The sequence below is a fragment of the Pelodiscus sinensis genome, chromosome 2, assembly GCF_052426305.1.
Source record: "Pelodiscus sinensis isolate ZL-2025 chromosome 2, ASM5242630v1, whole genome shotgun sequence".
Taxonomy (NCBI): Eukaryota; Metazoa; Chordata; order Testudines; family Trionychidae; genus Pelodiscus; species Pelodiscus sinensis.
The window spans coordinates 263078217-263101071 of NC_143053.1; the positions used below are offsets into that span (position 1 = coordinate 263078217).

Sequence of the window (22855 nt, forward strand, 5' to 3'; positions counted from 1 at the left end):
GTCTTCGGTCCATCCCCTCCAGGGTCCCTAGGGTTGGCCGCTGTCGGCAGACAGGCTACTGGGCTAGATGGACCTTTGGTCTGACCCAGTACGGCCATTGTAAGCTCAGGGCTCAGGGTTGGGGGTCTCAGTGGACCACCTTGATTTTCATGCACACCTGCTCCTGGGTGGCCAGGCTGGCAGCTCTCCTGCCCTAGACGGCCGCTTTCCTGTGCCAAGTGCGGAGGTCGTGGACGAGGTCCACGATGTCCGCACTAGCCCAGGCGGGTGCCCACCTCTTGAGGTCCCAGGCAAGCTCCCGGGAGCCGCCAGCCTGGTCCTGGGAAGAGGGGAAGGGCTGGGGGGCATCGGGTGGCTGGCTCGAGCCGTGCCAGGTGCAGGGTCTGCTAGCTGGGTGCTGGCAGGCTTGCACTTGGCACGGGCACCGTAGCCAGCCCATGCCCCTTTAAGGAGTCCGGGGCCAGGAGGGGGACAATAGAGTTTCCCTGGTGTTGGCCAGAGTGGCCACCAGGGAAACCTGGGGAGGGCTAGCCTCCCACTAGTTCGAATTAAGGGGTTACACACCCCATAATTCGAACTAGTAAGTTCGAACTAGGGTTAGTCCTCGTAGAATGAGGTTTTCCTAGTTCGAACTAAGCGTTCCGCTAGTTCGAATTAATTTCAAACTAGCGGAGCGCTTGTGTAGCGCCTATCAAAGTTAATTCGAACTAACGTCCGTTAGTTCGAATTAACTTTGTATTGTAGACATACCCTCAGAGATCTCCTGTGTTGCCCTAAGTGCACGGCATCTTACCATTTTAGATAAAGGGATTACACACACACATGCACGCAGCTGAAAGTTTATCATCACCGATTGAGTAGAAGTCCTCTCAGGAGCACAACAGGACAAACCCAAAACCCCTGACAGACGACATTGATGCAATGCTTATGGGTAACTGGTTAACCTGTTCACATCCCTACCAAAAATAATAAGCAATCAAACACCGGATCTGAGTGCAGGAGGGGTTTAGTGAGGTCTGGAGTGGGGAGGGCGGGTCTCCCACCTGGGGGTTTGGTGTTAGACTGAACTCTGGAAAAGACAGACACAAGTGCCCGATCCAAATCAAATCTTGTTTTATTAAACTACAAAACTACGGCCACATGATTTAATAAGAACTCATAATACATGAACACACGGGGAATGGAGCAGAACACACTGCATGTGGATACGCAGGGCAACAAATAAAGCCCATTTAGCTACAATGGATATTAAATGCGCATTGCTGAAAGAATAGAGAAATGCTGCTTCTGTCACTGGTGCCGACTTTCTCTGCCCAAATTCCAGGGACCAGATTCTGCTGTTAGGAACACTGGTGCAAACTGAAGTCAGTGAAATAAAAAGTGGGTAAGTGAGGAGAATCAGGGTTACTGATTATTAATAGAAAATGTTATAAAACCAGCAAGAGACCCTAGTCCTGGATCACGGCGAAGCTACATGCTTTGGTTAAACTGGCTATTAGGTTTTCATGGGGAAGCTGAAAATGTTTTTAATGAAACCAGCTTTTAACGATATCCAGTTTTCCTTTCACAAATGTTTTGAATGAAGACCGTTTTTCTTCATGCTTCTTGTACAGATCCTTCTCGCCTGGCAGCAGGGACTCCCTATTGGCAATCTTTCTTATTATCTCAGCTACCTCCCTCACTTCCTTCAGGGATTTTATTCTTTCCTGGTACCCAGGCTTCAGTTCCTGTTGCTCCGACATGATCAGCAGGTCAATGTATTCCGGGGTGGACAGTGGGTTGGGTTTCAGAGCGATTTCTTGCAGACGTTGGAGGCTGCGAGATGATTTATCAATAAGATCCATTAATATCTGTTCCACTGCAGCGTATTCCTGAGACAACTTCTCAACCACGCTCTGTGTGGACAGCACCTCCCCAGACGCCTTCTCATACTTCTCCTTCAGTTGTGCATAGGTCTGTCTCTCTTTCTTTAGTATGTATTCCCACCGGTACTTTTGATTGTAATGAACATCCCAGACACAGTTCCCAGGGCACACCATGCAACATCCTGTATCGCTGTTTATTGCTGTACACCCACGCTTGCTATCATCATTAGGGATTCCACAGGGATAGTGACATGTAAAGAAACACCGCTGGCAGTTGGTTATATAAGCACCTGTCCCAGAGATGTCTATTTGCTCTGGCACTGTTTTCTCCACCTCATACTCAAAGTCTTTATTGGCCTCCATGTCACCCTTATGCTGCTCCAGAGCTTCCTGTGTCTTGCGCAGTTCTTCCAGCTTCACCAGGCCGGCTTTGATTTGGGGCTGCAGCCCTTCCACGGCCACCTCCAGCTCCTTCCGCTCCCTGAGAACCTCCTGTGTTAATGTCAGACTTCTGCTTTTCAGTTTCAATAAAGCCCCAAAAAATGTCTTCATGCTCATGGCTCCCATTCTCCAGAACATTTCATCAAAATTACAACTGCCCTCGTCAGCTGTAGCGTTACAGGCAAAGAGGGTGGAGTTATTGAACTTGAAATGAACAGGGTTGCCTTGAGCATCTTTAGCACAAGGGACATCGGCTGTTTTAATGGCCTCTAGCACAGGGGGGGTTGTCCATCGGCGAAGGTGACCAGGATTTGGATGTTGTCTTTTATGTCTTTCCCGAAAATGGAGAGCACCGAGTCAAACACGTACCTCTGGGCGTGGGTCAGACGAGCTAGTGAGGCCTGAACCACAACACAGACGGCGTCGATGTGACTAATGGCCCCTGGGGTGGAGAAGAACTCTCGGATCTGCCTTGTTATCGCCTTGTCTTGCTCTATCCCTCTGGTGTCGCCAAATCCCGGCGTGTCTATTATAGTCAGCGAGTAGGGGACTTGGAAGCCCCTTGTGTGATTCACTTCATAGGCCGTCACCTCAGATGTCTGGCTCTGGGCCTGGCTTCTGTTTGTTATTTCATGGATGAGCTTGAACCTGAATTCGTCCTTCCATTGCACACCCAGGACGTAGTTGATCATCCCGTTGATGAGAGTCGTTTTCCCCGACCCGGTAGCTCCCATCACCATAATCACTTTGTTAGGGATCTGCAGGGTCTCCCTCCCCAGCCTGTACTTTGGGTGTGCTGCATTAGAATCAAACACTATGGGCAGTGCATACACTGAGGGTTGCCCTTCTTCTATCTGAGTGCTCTTCTTGTAGAAATCTTGTGCTAGTGTCTTTAATTCCTCGCCTGCTGTTGTAATTGAGACCTCCTTCCCAGGGTCACTCACAGCCCCGTCCGCACACACGGCCGACACCCGGAATCTGTAGGGCGTCTGTGGCCTCAGTCCATCAATGGTGCAGGACTCGGTTCTCTCTTCTGTCCTTCGCTCCAGCCATTTGTCCTTCTGCTCACCCCCGGTTTCCTCTTTATATTCTACCTTGTACTCGCTTATACTGACTCCATCGCCAATGACACTTGGACTGTCCCAGGAGAGGGTGATGGCTGATGATTCTACTATGGTTTTTTTTGGCTTTCCAGGCGGGCTGGTGGGTAGCGTCTTCACAGGATCACTCACGTCACTGCTCACACTTCGCCCTGGTTTGCTCACTGCTGCGTATTGAAACTCATACACGGTGTTTGGATGGAGCCCTGTTACTGTGAAGGTCTCCTGGTTACCGTTTGTATCCACAGCTGTCCAATTCTCCTGCCTTACAATCCTGTGCTCTACACTATAGCTGGATATTTCCTTACATCCAAAGGCTGCTGGTTTCAGCGTGAGCTGCACACAGTCATGTCTGACTCCATCAATCTGGAGAGGAAGTGGTTTTGAGGGAAGTTCATAGTTAGCACTGACCAAGTCTCCATTTTCATAGAGGTGAACTGAAACTCCTGGGTTGTGTTCATCTGGGACAGAGGCCACAATGAATCGAGTCTTCCCATTAGATTTATTCACGCAAGTAAAGTCTGACACGGATTTTGCAGCTTTTCGGGCATTTTGGTTTCTTTCTTTGTCCTCAAACCACAGTTTGGGTTTCTCACGAACAGAACTGGCTGATGCAGGATCTTGGGAATTCTTCAGAAACTGGGTCTGAAGGCAGAACCTTAACTCTGATAAATATGGTTCTTGTACATCTAGTGAAGTGAACACAAAGGCTACGACAAACTCATTCGCAGGATCCAGAACTATTTCATCCAGTTTGTTCTGGGAGGACACCACTTCCACATCCCTTAGGATAGAAAGATAGGAACTGACAAAATTCATTTCTCGTTCTTTTTTATTCAGAAATTCATTGAGCTGCTGGGTATTGAATGGTGACTGGTTTTTGTAGGTTAAAATGTCCACCAGGATCCCTTCCTCTTTTCCACCTCCACGAATGGAAGGTAGAATTCTTGCTAGTTCTTTCTGGAAAATCTGTCTGTGTTGCATGCACAGATCTTTGAATAGCTGGATTTTCCTCTGCATTTCAGGGAAGGTTCTCACTTTCGGATTCTTTACCAAGTCGTTGCATCGCATGTCCAGTTCTGTCAGCTGCTCCAGGGCCATTTGAACATCAAAGATCAGCGCTGTGCTGATCTCACGCACCATCTGAGCAGCTTTGGAATCCAGCTTGGTCAGTGGGTACAGCCAGACTCTCACTGGTACGGCCTTCTCCCCGTTCTCACCCAGCCGCACTGGGAGGGTGGAATAAATTTTCATGGCATCTTGGAAGTTAGTTGGATTCTTCTCAAGAGTGAAATCTCCATAAAACTTACAACTAAATTTTTCAGCCTGTGCTTTTTCTTTGTCATCCATTCTGAGAGAGCCTTCTCCTTCGATGGAAATAAGGGGTATCTTTTTAATGATAACCTTCAGGTTTCCCTGTATTTCTTGTACATTCTCAGATGAAGAAACTTCTTGATCGAACACAAAAATCGCCTGTGCCCCGTACAGCACAGCCGTGACCACGTGGGTGGCCGTGCCTTGGTCAAACACATCAGGGTAAGAAACATTCTGGCGACCTATATGGCTCATAGTCAGCTGCTTAAACTGTGTCGTAGTTGAGTACTGGAGAGAAACGCGGGCTTGCTGCTTTGACATCTTGGTATCATTCAAATACTCTGCGGAGCCACTCACTTCCACCAGGCCACACAGGAAACTGGCCTTCAGCGATGCTGTGACATTCAGGGCAGAGGCCTTGTCTTCAATGGAGTCAGATGCAACAATCTGAAATTCAGTCTTGGACTGCGGCTTTGCATCTATATCATTTCGAAGCGTCTCCAGGTCCCATAAAGTGATGCCTAGAACAGGAGAGACGGACACATGGTCAGTGGCAGAGAGGGTAAGAGACCTTTCTGTTCTGTAACTGCCAGGTGTTTTCTAACATCGCAATAAGAGCTGAGTGTCCCTGAACAAAGTGTCAGATCTAGTAACAGGCTTCTGGTATCGTGTCCATGTGAGGTGAAACATAGATTAGTGGATGTTTAAAAGTCTCACATAAACGGAGACCAACTCCATCTCTCTCTGCTACATAGAATCATAGGGCTGGAAGGGACCACAGGAGATCATCAACTCCAGCTCCCTGCCCAAAGTAGGACCAATCACGATTAAATCAACCCAGCCAGAGCTTCGTCAAGCCGAGACTTAAAAACTTCTAGGGATGGAGATTCCATCATCTCCTTGGGTAACCCGTTCCAGTGCTTCACCACCCTCCTAGGGAAATAGTTTTTCCTGATATATAACCTAGACCTCCCTCACTGCAACTTGAGACCATTGCTTCTTGTTCTGCCATCTGTCACTACTGAGAACAGCCTCTCTCCAGCCTCTTTGGGACCTCCCTTCAGGTTCCAAATCCTGCAGCCTCTCCTCATAGGTCATGTGCTCCAGGCCCCTAATCATTTTGGTTGCCCTCCGCTGGACCCTCTTCAATGCGTCCACAGCCTTTCTGTAGTGGGGAGGGCCCAGAACTGGAGACAATACTCCAGATGTGGCCTCACCAGGGCTGAATAAAAGGGGAATAATCACAGATCTAGATCTGCTGGCAATGCTCCTCTTAATGCAACCTAATATGCCATTAGCCTTCTTGGCTACAAGGGTGCCCTGTTGACTCATATCCAGCTTCTCATCCACTGTAACCCCCAGGTTTTTTTCTGCCCAACTGCTACTTAGCCAGTCGGTCCCCAGCCTGTAACAATGTTTGGGATTCTTCCGTCCCAAGGGCAGGACTCTGCACTTGTCCTTGTTGAACCTCATCAGATTTCTTTTGGCCCAATCCTCTAATCTAGCCAGGTCACTATGGATTCTATCCCTGCCCTCCAGCGTATCTACCTCTCTCCCTAGTTTAGTGTAATTTGCAAACTTGCTGAGGGTTCAATACATCCCCTCATTCGGGTCATTAGTAAAGATGTTGAACAAAACTGGCCCTAGAACAGATCCTTGGGGCACTCCGCTAGAAACAAATCACCATCCTGACATCGAGCCGTCGATCACTGCCAGCTTTCTATCCGTCTTACTGTCCAGTTATCCAGTCCATATTCCCTTAACTTGCTGGCAAGAATATTGTGGGTAACCATATCAAAAGCCTTGCTAAAGTCAAGGTATATCCACAGAGCCAGTTACCTCATCATAGAAGCTGACCAGATTGATCAGACAGGACTGTCCCCAACATTCTCCAAAAGCTTCCTGGATTGTCCATGTACTGCTGTATTGGTCTCCCAACAAATGTCTGGGTGAGAACCAGAGCCTGTGATCTGGAAACTTCTCTTAGTTGTCTGAAGAAAGCCTCGTCTACCACATTCACCTGATCTGGTGGTCTATAGCAGACACCAACCACAACATCATCCCTGTTGCTTCCACCTCTAAACTTAACCCATAGACTCTCAATAGGCTTTTCTCCCTCTATATACTGGAGCTCTGAGCAATCATACTGCTCTCTTACATACAGTGCAACTCCTCCTTTTCTCCCCTGTCTGTTCTTTCTGAACAGTTTATACCCTTCCATCGCAGTGCTCCAGTCATGCGAAGCAAAATGCAGGACAATGTAGCACTTTAAAGACTAACAAGATGGTTTATTAGATGATGAGCTTTCGTGGGCCAGACCCACTTCCTCAGATCAAATAGTGGAAGAAAGTAGTCACAACCATATATACCAAAGGATACAATTTAAAAAAATGAACAAATATGAAAAGGACAAATCACATTGCAGAACAGAAGGGGAATGCGGGGGGGTGGGAAGGGGGAGGAAGGAAGGTAAGTGTCTGTGAATTGCTGATATTAAAGGTAGGGAGAGTGGGATGTTTGTGAGTTAATGGTATTACAGGTGATAATTGGGGAAACTGTCTTGGTAATGGGTGAGAAAGTTCAAAGACTTGTTAAGTCCTTGTTGGTAAGTGTCGAATTTTAACATGAATGACAGTTCAGAGGATTCCCTTTCAAGTGCAGATGTAAAAGGTCTTTGTAGCAGAATGCAGGTGGCTAAGTCATTTAGAGAGTGTCCTTTCTGGTTAAAGTGGCAAGAAACTGTTTTCTCTTTGTGATCTTGTCTAATATCTGTTTTGTGGGCATTAATCCTTTGGCGAAGTGTCTGAGATGTTTGTCCAATGTACATAGCAGACGGACACTTTCGGCACATGATAGCGTAGATTATATTTCTGGATGCGCAGGAATATGTGTTCTTGATCTTATAACTCACTTGGTTAGGTCCAATAATGGTATCAGCAGAATGAATATGTGGACAAAGCTGGCAACGGGGTTTGTTGCAAGGGAAGGTACCAGGGTTGGTATTAGTGTGGTATGTCCTGTGGTGGTTGGTAAGAATCATCTTGAGGTTAGGTGGTTGTCTATAGGAGACTATGGGTCTGTCTCCCAGAGCCTCTTTGAGTATGGTATCCTGTTCCAATATAGGCTGTAGTTTATTGATAATGTGTTGGACAGGTTTAAGTTGGGGGTTGTAGGTGATGACAAGTGGTGTTCTATTGTTGGTTTTCTTGGGTCTGTCTTGAAGTAGATGGTTTCTAGGTATTCGTCTGGCTCTTTCAATTTGCTTTTTTGTTTCTCTGGGTGGGTAGTTGAGATTTATAAATGCTTGGTAGAGATCCTGAAGCTTCTAGTCTCTGTCAGTGGGGTTAGAGCAGATGCGGTTGTATCGAAGGGCTTGGCTATAGACGATGGATCGTGTGGTGTGTTCTGGATGGGAGCTGGATGCATGTAGGTAACTGTATGAGTCAGTGGGTTTTCTGTAGAGAGTGGTGTCTAATTTTCCATTGTTGATTTGTACGGTGGTGTCCAGGAAGTGGATCTCTCGTGTAGAATGGTCCAGGCTGAGGTTGATGGTGGGGTGTAGGTTGTTGAAATCTCTGTGGAATATCTCCAGTGTTTCTTGGCCATGTGTCCAGATCATAAAGATGTCATCGATGTACCGTAGGTAGAGGAGGGGTGAAAGGGGACGGGAGTTGAGGAAACGTTGTTCTAGGTCAGCCATAAAGATGTTAGCATACTGTGGGGCCATGCGTGTACCCATGGCTGTGCCGCTGATCTGGAGGTATAAGTTGTTCTCAAACCGGAAATAATTGTGGGTGAGAACAAAGTTACATAGGTCTGCTATCAGGTTGGCAGTAGTGTCCTCTGGGATAGTGTTTCTAATTGCTTGTAATCCGTCTTCATGTGGGATGTTGGTATATAGAGCTTCTACATCCATGGTGGCAAGGATGGTATTATTGGGGAGGTTATCGATGTTTTGTAGTTTCCTTAGGAAGTCAGTAGTGTCACGGAGATAGCTGGGGGTATTGGTTACGAAGGGTTTGAGAAGAGTGTCTACATAGCTGGATAGACCAGTAGTGAGCGTGTCAATACCAGAGATGATGGGACGTCCGGGGTGCCCAGGTTTATGGATCTTGGGAAGTAGATAGAACAATCCTGGTCGGGGGTCAGAAGGTGATTCTGTGAGGATTTGTTCCCGAGTAGCTGTGGGGAGGCTTTTAAGGAGACAGTGTAGTTTCTTTTGGTAGTCCAAGGTGGGATCAGAGGGGAGAGGTTTGTAAAATGTGGTGTTCGAGAGTTGTCTGGTTGCCTTCTGGTTATAGTCGGCCTTATTCATAATGACCACAGCACCCCCTTTGTCAGCTGGTTTGATTACAATGTCCAGGTTGTTTTTGAGACTCTGGATGGCATGGTGTTCAGCGCGGCTAAGATTCTGTGTCGCTTGTTGTCGTTTGCGAATAATGTCAGTCTGTGCGTTGTTGCGGAAGCTGTGTATATAGAAATCCAGATTGTAATTCCGACCGTCAGGGGGAGTCCATATAGAATTATTTTTCCTTTGGTGTTGGTAGGGGGGATCTGGTAGGTCAGATTGATGTTCAGTGGTGGTTTGGAAATATTCTCGGAGACGGAGGCGGCGAAAAAAAGCCTCAAGGTCACCACAAAATTGTATCCAGTTTGTGGGGGACGTGGGGCAGAAAGAGAGACCCCGGGACAAGACAGACTCTTCTGCTGGATTGAGTTTGTAGCTGGAGAGGTTAACAATATTATCCGGTGGGTTGAGGCAGTTGCTGTTGTAGCCAGTGGTATGGAGCAGGTTAGAAAATTTATTGTCTTTTCTTTGTTGTAGGGAATAGAAGTGTGTATAGTAGATTTCTTGTCTGGTGGAACAAAAGTCTTGCAAGGTGTCAGTCGGTGTGGATGTTTGTCTTGAGATGAGACGATCTAAGTTAGAAATGTCATTCTTGATGGTTTTCTGTTTCTTGTATAAAATACTTATCAGGTGGTTCATCCCACCAAGTCTCCGTTATTCCAGTCAAATCATAGTTCTTTGACTAGGCCAGGGATTCTAATTCTTCCTGTTTGTTTCCCAAAGACCACTTGCACTTCAAATTCCTTGATCCTTCTTCCCAATCCTACATTATCTGCTGTGACCCACTCAAGGTCATTCTTGGCCGTATCGTTAGTTCCTATATGGAGAAGCAGGAAGGCATCGCAATCTGAAGGTTTGATCAGTTTTGGAAGACTCTTGGTCACATCCTGAATGCGAGCTCCAGGTAAGCAGCACACTTCGAGATTCCAGGTCTGGACAGCTGATGGATGACTCAGTCCTTCTCAGGTGGGAATCCCCGACAACCACAACCCGTCTTCTTCTTCTGGGGGTGGTGGTCATGGAGCCCCCATTCGTAGACCTACACATCCCATGCCTTATGGTAGATGGTGCTCCCTTCTGATTTCCTCCCTGAGAGGTCCCTGCCAACGCATCCTCCACCGCAGTGCCTGTGCAGAGAGCCTGAAAGCAGTTACTTACCTCTACAGGAATGGGGGATACCTGAGTTGGCCTTCTTCTTCCAGAGGTTACGTGCTGCCAGTTCTCTTCCTTGTCGTGTACTGCCCTCTCTGGCTCTTCATCCTCTGATGGAACATTGGGTCAATACTTGGGCCTCCAGTCTTCTAATTTTTTCTTCCAAAATGGCGACCAGCTTGCACTTAGTGCAGATGAAATCCCTTCTTTCTTCCAGGAAGCAGACAAACATGGCACATGCTGTGCAGGTAACAACAACAGACCCATCACCATCCATACCTGCCTTTCCTCTGAGAGATTCCTCGGCTGTAATTAAATGCCTCCTTGAAGAGCAGAAATTTAGTGAAATATTTTAAATAATGGCGAGTGTATCTCACCCCCTACCCACTCCCCTTACAAATGGCATCTCAAAACTCCCTGTTCACAAGCTCCCTAGTTGCTGACTCACTCCTTTATAAAGCCCTGGACTTTATAATCAGAGGGAGGGACTAAGGCTCAACCAGTGAGCAGAGGCTTCTAGATTTCAAACCCTGATTTGAAGCTCACAGCTTCCACCTTCCAGCCACAGCACACACTCCTGGCAGGGGGACAGGAGGAAAGGGAAAGGAAAAAAGCCAAAGAAACCCAAACAGCCAAACACAAGCTCAGCATGCAGCAAGAACTCCCTCTTTTGTGACACCCGTTTTTGTAACGTTTTCCAATGGTTGAATGAGATCTCCCAGTTTGATGCATATCCCATACCACGCATCGACAAGCTGGTAGACTGCCTGGGCTGAGCACCATACCTGACCACCCTGGACTTAACAAAAGGCTACTGGCAAATCCCATTGGCTGAGGACATCAAGGAGAAGATGGCCTTTGCTAGCCTAGAGGGGCTGTTTCAGTACACAGTCCTCCTGTTCGGCCTCCATGGGGCACCAGACACTTTTCAGCGCCTCATGGACAAGCTGCTGCGGCCCCATGCTGCCTAATCTGCCGCTTACTTATGTAGCCCAAGGTCCAGTGTGTTTCAGCAGCAGCCCTGGGAACTACAAGTTGTGGACTACAAACTGCGGCATGTTGGGAGAACTCCCTGGTTCCTTCCAGGATGTGCCCTCCGCCCCCATCAGGGTCTCAGCAAGGACTGTGCTAGAAGCAGCACACAGGCTGCATGCTGAGAGAAGGGGCTGCTGAACTGTTTTCCTCTTCTATGTTTTTTACAGAATAAAGCCTGTTCCTGGTGATTTGTCGGAGTGGGTCTGTCTGAGGTGCACTCACACACACACAATGCAGAGCACACCAAGCAGCCTCAGGCCTAGCCCTCCCCCCACAGTGGTGTAAGAAGTCACAAGCTTCCCCTATGCTGAATAACCTCACACTGGGCTAGCCAACAGGAGGGGTTACACTTAGATGACATCATTGTCCACCCAGTGGATCGGGACACCCACCTGAAGAGGGTTGAGGCTGGTTTAGACTCCTTTAGGCGGGCTGGCCTCACGGTAATTCCAGCCAAATGTGCCGTGAGGTTCAGGGAGGCTAAATACCTCATATATGTGGTAGGAAAAGGGGTGGTAAAACCCCAGTTAAATAAATTAGAGGCCATCCAACAGTGGCCTAAACAAAAGAAACAAGTTCTAGGAGTAGTGGGCCATTATTGATGATTTATTCCCCATTTTGCAACATGGGCCACCCCCCTGACAGAGTTGGTGACAGCCCGGGGGCCTGACCCAGTTAAATGGTCCGAGGCAGCAGAGATCGCATTTGAGGACCTTTGGACTGCTCTCTGTAGCAACCCAGTATTCATATCCCCAGACTTCTCTAAAGAGTTTATCCTACAAACAGACGCATTGGATGTGGGGTTGAGGGTACTCTTATCACAAACAACTGGGGAAGAAGAACACACAGGGTGCATCTAGACTGGCAAGATTTTGCGCAAAAGTGGCTGCTTTTGCGCAAAAACTTGCCAGCTATCTACACTGGCCGCTTGAATTTGCACAAGAGCACTGACTTTATAATGTACAAAATCAGTGCTTCTTGCACAAAAACTTTCACGCTCCCGTTTGGGAAAAAGCCCTCTTGCACAAGAATACTTGCACAAGAGGACCAGTGTAGACAGGGAAGAACTGTTTTGCACAAAAAAGCCCTGATGGCTAAAATGGCGATCGGGGCTTTCTTGTGCAAAAGCGCGTCTAGACTGGCCACGGATGCTTTTGTGTAACAGCACTTTTTGCGCAAAAGCATCCGTGCCAATCTAGACGTGCTTTTGCGGAAATACTTTTAACGGAAAAACTTTTCCATTAAAAGCATTTCTGCAAAATCATGCCAGTCTAGATGCAGCCAATGTGTTGTATCTTAGCAGGAAAATGCTCCCAAGGGAACACAAGTACGCGGTAGTTGAGAGGGAGTGCCTTGCCATAAAATGGGCCATGGAGGCGCTACGCTAGTACCACCTAGGGCGACGTTTTGTATTGGTGATGGACCATGCCCCACTGCAGTGGCTGCAGAGGAATAGGGAAAAGAATGCTAGGTCACCTGGTGGTTCATATCCCTACAACCTTTCCAATTTAGGGTGCAGCACAGGGCTGGAACTCAGCATGGGAATGCGGATGGGCTATCCCTCATGCACTGTCTGGCTCAGTGGCAGATTTAGGGCAGGGCGAGCGGGGCGGCTGCCCCGGGCCCCGCGCTTCCCGAGGCCCCGCGCATGCGCGGTGTCAAAGGAGGGGCCCTGCAAAATTTCGCTGCCCGGGGCCCCGCGGTGCTGCCCTGGGCCCAGCGGGACTCTCATCCGCCCCTGGTTTGGCTTCCCAAGTTTCCCAACCCACTGGTGTTGGGTGGGGGGGAGGATGTGTGACAGACCACAGCCTGCAAACTGCAAAACTCTGATAGAAGGCAGCCATATTGGGAGATGGGTTAATGCTTTCTTGTTTCCAAATTAGCCTGACCTGAACACAGCCCAGCAGCCAGCGTAGAAAATAGAGGCCTAATTATCAGTCAGGTTGCAACTGGGGTTTATTAAGCACCTGCTGCCAATTAAGGCATCAAGGTTCCTATAAAAGGATTCCTCCCAGACAACTGGGGGGGGAGGGGTTTGGAAGCAAGAGCAAGAGCAAGAGCAAGAGCAAGAGCAAGAGCAAGAGCAAGAGCAAGAGCAAGAGCAAGAGCAAGAGCAAGAGCAAGAGCAAGAGCAAGAGCAAGAAAATGCTGAATCCCAAGGACGGGCCTGTGTTGAGAATCATAAAGTGATAGAATACTAGGACTGGAAGGGACCTCGAAAGGTCATTGAGTCCTGCCCCCATGGCAGGACCCAGCACTGTCTAGACCATCCCTGATGGACATTTATCCAACCTACTCTTAAATATCTCCACAGATGGGGATTCCACAACCTCCCTGGGCAATGTATTGCAGTGTTTGACCACCCTGACAGTTACGAAGTTTTTCCTAATGTCCAAACTATATCTCCCCTTGCTGCAGTTTAAGCCCATTGCTTCTTGTCCTGTCCTCAGAGGCCAAGATGAACAAGTTTTCTCCCTACTGGATGCTGCAGTAAATCCCAGAGCTGTTTTCAGCCCCTGTATTTCAGCAGCTGAGTGTGGCCCTGAACCACGACATACAATGTGGCCGCTTTTGCGCAAAAGTTTGCTGCCTGTCTACGCCGGCGGGGAGTTCTTGCACAAGAACACTGACGTTCTAAGGTATGAAATCAGTACTTCTTGTGCAAGAACTATGATGCTCCCACTCAGGAATAAGCCCTCCTGTGCAACTGTTCTTGTAGACAGGCAACATGAAAGTAGGAATAAGAAATCCTCCGGAAAAGGGCTTATTTTCCGGAGAATCGCGTCTAGACTGGTGCTTTTCTCCAGCTTATCCCCAAGCCAGAAAAAAGCAGCAGCCATGTAAATGCAAATGCCGCAGGGGATATTTAAATCCCCTGCGGATTTGCAATTCCAACTCGTATCATTAGCATCCCTTTTCCAGAAAGGGATGCCAATGCAGACGTAGCCTATGAGTCTATGGGTTAAGTAACTTACGTTATTAAGTTACTAAATGTCAGGGAAGGGGTGTTTGGAGTCTCTTGGCTGGTGGGCGAGGATACCAGGGGGTAGCCTTCCGGAGAAAAGATCCGGAGAAAATAGCCCGTCCCATGGGGGCAGTAGGTAGTTCCATTTCCTCAGGAACACATGATGTTTTTGGTCACTATGACCTAGAACAAACAGTAGCAGGTCACCCGCCCAGGGCACGTTCCCCTCCGCCCCAGCCACTTACCTCACTCCCCGATGTTGGGGTGTGCGCAGGTCTGTTCCCCTAGCACCCATCCCCAGGCCACCCCCAGCCCAGCTCAGTCTCAGGGATGAGAGGTCGGACTGTGGCCCTTCCCTTCTTTCCCGCCGGAGCTCAGGGCTGCCTTGGGGTTACCTGGAATGAGGGAGTCATTGCAGCAGTCGTACAGCATCCCCAGCTGGAAAGGGCGGCCCAGGGTCGGCATCTCAATTGTGTCATCTGACCTGGGCATGGCGAATGTCCAAACGTTCTCCTCGGTGTCAGCCTGCAAGAAATAACTCACGTCACACCGACGCCCTCCTGGGCCACAGTCCGATCCCTCCCCCTGGCTGCGGGCTCCACCCCTCTGTGACCAGGGGCGTTGGGTTCATCCCACCGGCCGTGTGAGTGTGGGTCTGTCACTGCCTGACACGCTCGGGGCATCGTGCGCAGGGCTCAGAACCCGATTCCCAGCGGGAACTCGCCCTTGTAGAGCCTGGACACGGGGCTGGGTTCACTCCTGGGTGCGTCACTGTCACGACTGTGAGACGCCGGGGTCCCACTGGCCAGTGTGAACACAGAGCGCTGGGCGGGTGGTACCGGTGCAATGTCGAAAGCTCCTACTTTATAGGAATGTGCTGTCCAGCCGGCTTTGTGCCTGCTCCCGGGGTCCCCTCCCCACGGGGAATCAGCGCGCCATTTCAGATTGTGATAGGAGGGGAGACCTGTGCATGCTGTGACGGGGCGGGGGAAGGAGAGAGTGAGAGCATGGCGCAGGGGGGAGGGATGACGGAGGACAGAGGCTTTACCAGTGTTACTGAGCACACTCAGCACAAGCCAAGCACCAAATTGTGGGGGGCCGATCCCCTCCCTGTATACACAGATCACCTCTATCCTGGGGCTCAGGGCCGTCCTGAGGATTTATGGTGCTCTACGTGGGATTATTAAACTGGTGCCCCTAGGCCTGACTTGCTCTTCCACCCCTCCCCCTCCTCTTCCCAGAGACCCCAGCAGCCGATCCCCTCCCTCAGACTGTGCTGCAGGCAGTGCATTCGGCTCTCTAGGGCCCAGCCCTGCTGTTCCATGCTCCGCCGCTTCCTGTCATAGGCGTGCGCAGCACATTTCAGTAGGGTGTGCACCCAAAGAATTTTTTTAAATGTACTCTCTGACCCCCATTAGCCACACCCCCTGACCCCCATTAGCCAGGCCTCTGGAGGCAACACTCTCGGGGCAAGATGGATACATGACCAAAAGTAAAAGGTGTCATGTGACACACACCCCCCCCCCCCCCCAAGGACTTTTCCCACCATCCTTCTACCAATAGGGATTATTTTGGCCCCCACCAAACCCCCCCTCATGCAACTATCCTGCAATTGCATTAGCCCAACGTGTGTGACGTTAACTTGGGGGGCGGAGAGCCTGGGGGAAGTGTCCCTCTAAGAGTTTCCTGCCATGAGCAGAATGAATTTTGTGATATGCAAAATTACAAAATCAGTACTGAGTTCATGGGGCTTGTTTGCATGTGTCACTGTGGCACCCAAGTTATTAATAAATATCTTATAAACCTCAACCTCTTCCCTCTGCTGCCATGTCTCCTCCCCTTGCTCCATCAGCTCCCCTGGTGCCTGCTGCCCCCCAACCCCTCACCCTCCTCTGCTGTCCTGACTCCTGCCCTTCTCACTGCCCCCTACACCAGCCCTTCTCTCCCCCTTGTGCCCACTTCTCCAGTAGCCCCACGCTGATCATGTGAGCTACCCCTCCTCATCCCCCCTCCTAACACCTCCCTCTACACACCTGCCCTGCCTCTCTCCTCTGGTGCTGGTCCCTCCCCTGCAGGTGTCTGCCCTTCTGCTTCACCCCCAGAATCTCCTGGCACCTGCACCTTCCCTTACCTCTGCACTCTCTTGGTGCTTCACCCTTCCCTCACTGCCCCTGCCCCCTTTGCCCTCTTTTTCTCTGATGCCCACCCCCTCACCCCCCCTCTGCCCCCATTACCCTCCTGCCCCTCTGTGCCCTCACACATGTCTTGCTCCATCCCTGCCTTCCTCATGCCCACTCCTTCTTTCGAGGTGTACCAGTAGTTCGGAATAGGAATCCTAGTCCGAACTACCTAGTTCTAGCCCCGTGTAGCCACGGGGTTCGAACCAGTGGGGTTTTAAAAATGGCGGCTCCCCGCTTATGCAAATGAAGCCCGGGAAATTCAAATCCCGGGCTTCATTTGCAAGTGCGGTATGCCTACATTACCCTCCTAGTTCGAACTAGCGGGGTAGTGTAGACAGACCCTTACAGATTAGTTTGGCATGACTTGTTCTTCACAAACCCATGCTGGCTATTCCCTATCACTTTATTACCTTCCAAGTTTTTGCATATGATTTCCTTAATTACCTGCTCCATTATCTTCCCTGGGACAGACGTTAAACTGACCGGTCTGTAGTTTCCTGGGTTGTTCTTATTCCCCTTTTTATAGATGGGCACAATATTTGCCCTTTTCCAGTCTTCTGGAATCTCCCGTCTGCCATGATTTTTCAAAAATCATAGCTAAAGGCTCAGATACCTCCTCTATCAGCTCCTTGAGTATCCTGGGATGCATTTCATCAGGACCGAAAGAAGAACTTTCGCTTATTAGTTTTAAACTGCTGTCCATTCATTTCATTTGGTGTCCTGTAATCCTTCTATTATGGGAACTAATGAAGAACTTTTCTTTATTCACCCTTTCCACACCACTCATGCTTTTATAGACCTCTATCATATCCCCCCTCAGTCTCCTCTTTTCTAAGCTGAAAAGTCCCAGTCGCTTTAGCCTCTCTTCATATGGGACCTGTTCCAAACCCCTAATCATTTTAGTTGCCCTTTTCTGAACCCTTTCCAAGGCCAAAATATCTTTTTTGAGGTGAGGAGACCACGTCTGTACACAGTACTGAAGATATGGCGTACCATAGTTTTATACTTCCCCTCCTCCTTCTTCCCCTGGCTTCCCCCTTCCAGCTCCCTCCTCCCAGGTTTCCCCCTCCCCTCTCCCACCCTCTCTCTTCCCCTCTCCCTCTTTCTTTTCCCAGTCTCCCCAGAGGTTAATTCTCCCCCCCCCGTTTTTGAACACACGTGTCCTTTATTCTTTACAACAGGAAGGGGGGCTAGGGAGGGTAAGTGGAAGGAGGTGAGGGAGGAATGGGGCACGAGCCCCCGATGGGGAGGACTGGGGTGGCTCTGCAGGCTCCTTGGGGTGGAAGCTCTTCTGCAGGGCCTCCTGGATCCTGACAGCCCCCCGATTGACTCCCCCGGATGGCAGCCTGCGGCAAGTGCAGCCGGGCTGATGGCCGAGTGCTGTGATGTGCCGAGTGTGGGCACTCAGGGCTCTCCAAGACAGGACTGCTTTGCTGTCCCTCAATGAATTAGACAAGCAAGTGGGGAACCCTGAGAACTGTCTGTCCGGGGTGGGGGTCGGGTCCCTTTAAGCACAGCCCTCAGCTAGCCTGAGACAGCAGCTCCACACTCTAAGTTCTAACCTGATGCCCTGCCGGCACTGCTTCCGGCCAGCCTTAACCTCGGTTCAGGGTCCACTCAGTGTGGACATGCTAGTTCGAATTAGCAAAACGCTAATTCGAATTAGTTTTTAGGTCTAGATGCACTAATTTGAATTAGCTTAGTTTGAATTAACTAATTCGAATTAAGTTAGTTCGAATTAGTACTGTAGTGTAGACAGACCCTAAGATGCCACAGGACTCCTCGTTGTTTATGCAGATTCAGACTAACACAGCTACCCCTCTGATATTTGTTCTTTTTGGGACCTTATTATGGTTTGTGCTTTCCTACCATCTCCTGGCAAAGAGTTCCACAGGTTGACTATGAAAAAATAATTTATTTTGTTTATTTTAAATCTGCTGCCTATACATTTCTTTGGGTCAGCTCCTTGCGTTACATTAGGGAAGGAATAAGGAAGGTATAACATTTCCTTATTCTATTTTTCCCACACTATTCCTGATTGTCTAGGCATCTAACATATCCCCCAAACCTTTAGTCATTTCTTTTCCAAGCTGAAAAGTCTCAGTCTTGTTAATCTCTTTCCTTATGGAAGCTGTTCCTTACCCCTCCTCATTTCTGTTGCTCTTTCCATGCCTTTTCCAAACCCAATGGATCTGTTTCTAGGTGGAGTGACCCAGTCTGCATACAGTATTCAAGATGTGGACATACAATGACTTAATATAGATGAGTTTATTTAAGACGAAAATGCTTGTGTCCGGAACTACATGCGTGTATGCATGCATATGTGCGCCCAGTGTCTCTGTGCAGCATCTAACACAACGAGGCCTCAATTGTGATAAAAAATAAACACAAAATTCCTATTATGTGCCTCAAACGTGCAGCTGTCTGCTACTAAGCCACCAACTGATCCCCTGGCTGTAAATTTCCTCTCTCTGGGCTCCCTCCCCTCCTACTGTTGGTTACTCCTATTGCTCACATCATTCTAGCCTCAGACTGTATCTGTCTGAGGTGGGAAACTAAGTTCTTCTACTTGTAGCCCAAGAGTAGTAAATTACTCGATAGCTCCCATCGCCGTGTACTTTTGACAGGTGCGCCACCCTTCACTTCCAGTCTGGCATCATGTTGGCAGCTATGTTGACACAGGCTGGCCAACATGGCATCTTTCTGGGCAGGGCTAAAGATTAGGGTGGTATAAAGGAGTGAGTGTCTGAGGATAAAAGAGGCTGCGTGGAGCGGGGCGGGTCTGAAAAATTGAATAAAAGTAAATTAAAAACGTAATATAATGAGCTGTAAAAGAAATCAGCAAGAAAATGATACTTAGGAGTGGAGAAGGGCATGAAACAGTGAATAAAAGAAAAAATTAAAACAGGGAATAAAAGAAGTCAGAATAAATAAAAAATCTAAATAAAATGCTGGTTGCTAGAGAAATCAGCAAGAAAGGGATCGTTAAAAGAAGGATTTTATTCATTTATTCAGTCATATCCCTCTCTTCTTTTAACTATCCTATTCTTGCTGATTTCTTTAGTAGCCATCATTTTATTTCATTTGATTCATTTTATTTATATTTTATTTCTTTTATTTCATTTTAATACCCTTTTTCTCTAAAACCCTTCCTTTTATTTTAAAATTTCATTCAGTTTTCATTTCATTTTATTTAGATTTTATTCAGTCATACCCGTCTCTCCCAGAAATCCTTTTCTTGAGGATTTATCTAGTGGTCATCATTGTATTTATTTTATCTGCTTTTATTCTGTTTTATTCCCTGTTTCATGCCCTTCTCTCCTCCTAAGTACCCTTGTCTTTCTGATTTCTCTTGTAGCTCATTTTATTCAGTTTTATTCAATTTCTCAGTTCCCTCTCTCCACCCGGCCTATCTTACCTTCAGACCCTCGCTCCTTAACACCACCCTAACCTTTAGCTCTGCCCTTGAAAGACACCATGCTGACAGCCATGTGTGCCAAACCAAAAACCAGAAACGGGGAGCAGCGCACCTGTCAAACGAACACAGTGATGGATGCTATCGAGCCATGTACTACTCCCAATATTTTCAGAAGCAAACAGTGACTGATGGTCATTGTAGGTTCAGCAGTTTTTAGATGACCAACTGGATATCCTTAGAGGGGCCTGATTTCCAGGGGTGGGTGCTCAGCTCATTTGGATATCCAGGTTCTTTTTAGGTGTGTTACGCTGGACATTCAGACCCCACGAGTAACTTTTGAAATTCTTGGCCATAGTGCCAAGATCCCAGAACTTTGGAGCCATCAAAATAACAATTCTTAACAAACCACCAATGAGAATTTTCAATGCATTTGTCACTATTACAAGCTCTTCTTCTACAGATTGCACCCACGTTTCAAACACACAGAAAGCACTGTACCTTGGTGCTGCTAATTCAACTTGGAGAAGCAACGTGTGTTCTTCCTTCACCATCTGCTGGTCTCTGCAACCTTTAACGCTGCCCACTGGAGCCATGGTACTTTCAGAGAAAAGCTGAACTTTTATATCGTTTCATCTCTTCATCATTCAGTTTCAGATCTCTCTTTCACAATTAAATGCTTGTTTTCCATTTTAGTTTCTATCTGGAATCATGCCCAAGACCCTTATGAGTTACTTGGTCAGCAAACTCCATTTATAAGGAAGCAGGCTGGAGCTAGTTTACCAGAGTTAATTTCTCACATCAGCAGATCTCAGAAAATGAGAACTCAGGAGAAACTCTGGCAAGTGCAGCTTGGGTCGTGGATACTCCTACCTGGGTGTGTCAGCAGCAGGGACCTGTAGGATGAGGGGCCCTCTGAGCACCCAGCTTCTTCTTCGAGTGATGTCCCCATGGGTGCTCCACTGTAGACGTTGGGTCCATCCCAGCACCACAGATCAGAGTCTTTGATAGCAGTAGTTGGCCGGACCACGCATACACAGTCAGTGTCTCACGGTGTTTACGCCCTTGCTCTCATGCATGGTCCGGTTCCCGCCACTTCCTTCGTTGCTGCCCTCGGTCGCAGATGGAACGAGCTCTTCTCCTCAGCTGTTAACTAATAAACTTTGAATTTTTTTGTTTAACTCAGTGTTATTGTACATAGTTTGTAGTTCCTTTTTTTAATACTAGCTAGTTATAGTTAATCAAGAGAGAGAGAGAGAGAGAGAGAAGGTTCTGCTGTTTCTTTCCTTGGGGCGGGCGGGGGAGAGGGGATACAAAAAAGACAGAAGAAAGAAAAGGAAAGTTGAGATGAACTCTTGGTAGCCTCCCTCATCCCATGCTTGGATTGCCAGGCCTAGGCACTCTCATAATCATAGGCCTTTCAATTAGATTAAATATAAGGGGAGAAATGTCCTATTGCCTGTACACCTAATACCAGCCACTTTAATTTTGGCTCTTGAGAGTGGAGCACTGTGTGAGCAATTCATGGCACTTCATTCTAAAATAAGAAAGTGGGACCGATGACAAAGAAAGGCCCATTTACACACCAGGGGCTGTGTCTACACTGGGCCACTTATTCCGGAAAAGCAGCCGCTTTTCCGGAATAAGCTGCGAGCTGTCTACACTGGCCCCTTGAATTTCCGGAACAGCAGTGACAATTTACTGTAAGAAATCAGCTGCTTTTCTGGAAAAACTATGCTGCTCCCGCTCGGGCAAAAGTCCTTTTTCCGGAAAACTGTTCCGGAAAAGGGCCAGTGTAGACAGCACAGTAGTCTTTTCTGCAAAAAAGCCCCGATCGTGAAAATGACAATCGGGGCTTTTTTCCAGAAAAGCGTGTCTACATTGGCCACGGATGCTTTTCCGGAAAAAGGGCTTTTCCATAAAAGCATCCTGCCAATGTAGACGCGCTTTTTCCGGAAATACTTATAATGGAAAACTGTTCCGTTTTAAGCATTTCCGGAAAAAGGTGCCAGTGTAGACACAGCCCAGGTGAACAAAGCCATCAGGAGAGCGAGTAGAGCCAGGTAATCACTTAATTTCAACAGGGATGGAGACTGCACTGGGAAGCCTTCCTGCCTCTCGAGACAAGGTAGGTGAATTTGAGAACACAGTAGGACACCTACACCCTCACAAGAGAGAAACTTTGTTTGGGCTTTCTCCCCAAAAAATACATTTCAAAAAGTTACTGGAGTATAAAAAGAAAGGGGAGAGACCCCCAAACTTATCTGTATCTTGAGGGACCGAAGAAACCAGCACTCTGATTCTGTAAGATTGGATCCTGGCTGGAACAGCCAGTCATGTAGGAGAAGTTGCTGCAGGTAGGGAAACCATCTTGAACAAAAACTTTAGCTGATTCAGTTAAATTTTAGTCTCAGAAGCATTTTTTACTTCTTTTGCTTTGTTACCATTTTTATCTCCATTTAAACCTAAGCTTTTTAACAAAATGACATGTTTTACTTTTACCATTAGCTGACTCAGGGCTTTGACTAACATGGAGCATTTGTCAGCTCCAGTGATATTAATAAGTTGCAGTGCCTGGTCTCTTAGGGTACGTCTAGACTACCGGGTTTTGTCGACAGAAGTTTTGTCGACAGTATCTGTCGACAAAACTTCTGTCGACAAAGAGCGTCCAGACACAATGAGTTCTGTCGACAAAGCAAGCTGCTTTGTCGACAGAACCCTGTAGTCTAGACGCAACCCTACAGGCAATAACACCTTCTGTTGACAGAACTCTGTCGACAGAAGGTGTTATGCCTCGTAAAATGAGGTTTACCAGCGTCGACAAAACTGCTGAGTTCTGTCGACGTTATGTCGACAGAACTCAGTGGTAGTGTAGACGCTGGTATAGTTTTGTCGACAAAAGTCCACTTTTGTCGACAAAACTCAGTAGTCTAGACACACCCTTAAGGAGCAGCAATTTTAACTTCTGCAAGTGTCCAACAAGGGGGCTGGACACTACAGGGCAGACAGCACTGAAGAAATCTGAGATTGAGTGGGTGTT

The 22855-nt window shown here is 48.0% G+C and overlaps 1 protein-coding gene across 1 annotated transcript; it reads right to left on the reverse strand.

Moving 5' to 3' along the window:
• Positions 1-1117: 1117 nt before the first annotated feature.
• Positions 1118-21039, reverse strand: LOC102449435 (uncharacterized). Its single transcript, XM_089775948.1, is given in 4 exon segments — positions 1118-2593; positions 2596-5241; positions 14616-14745; positions 20317-21039. Coding segments are annotated over 3 exon segments (3810 nt in total). The 5' UTR covers positions 14713-14745; positions 20317-21039; the 3' UTR covers positions 1118-1526.
• Between the last annotated feature and the right edge of the window lie 1816 nt (positions 21040-22855).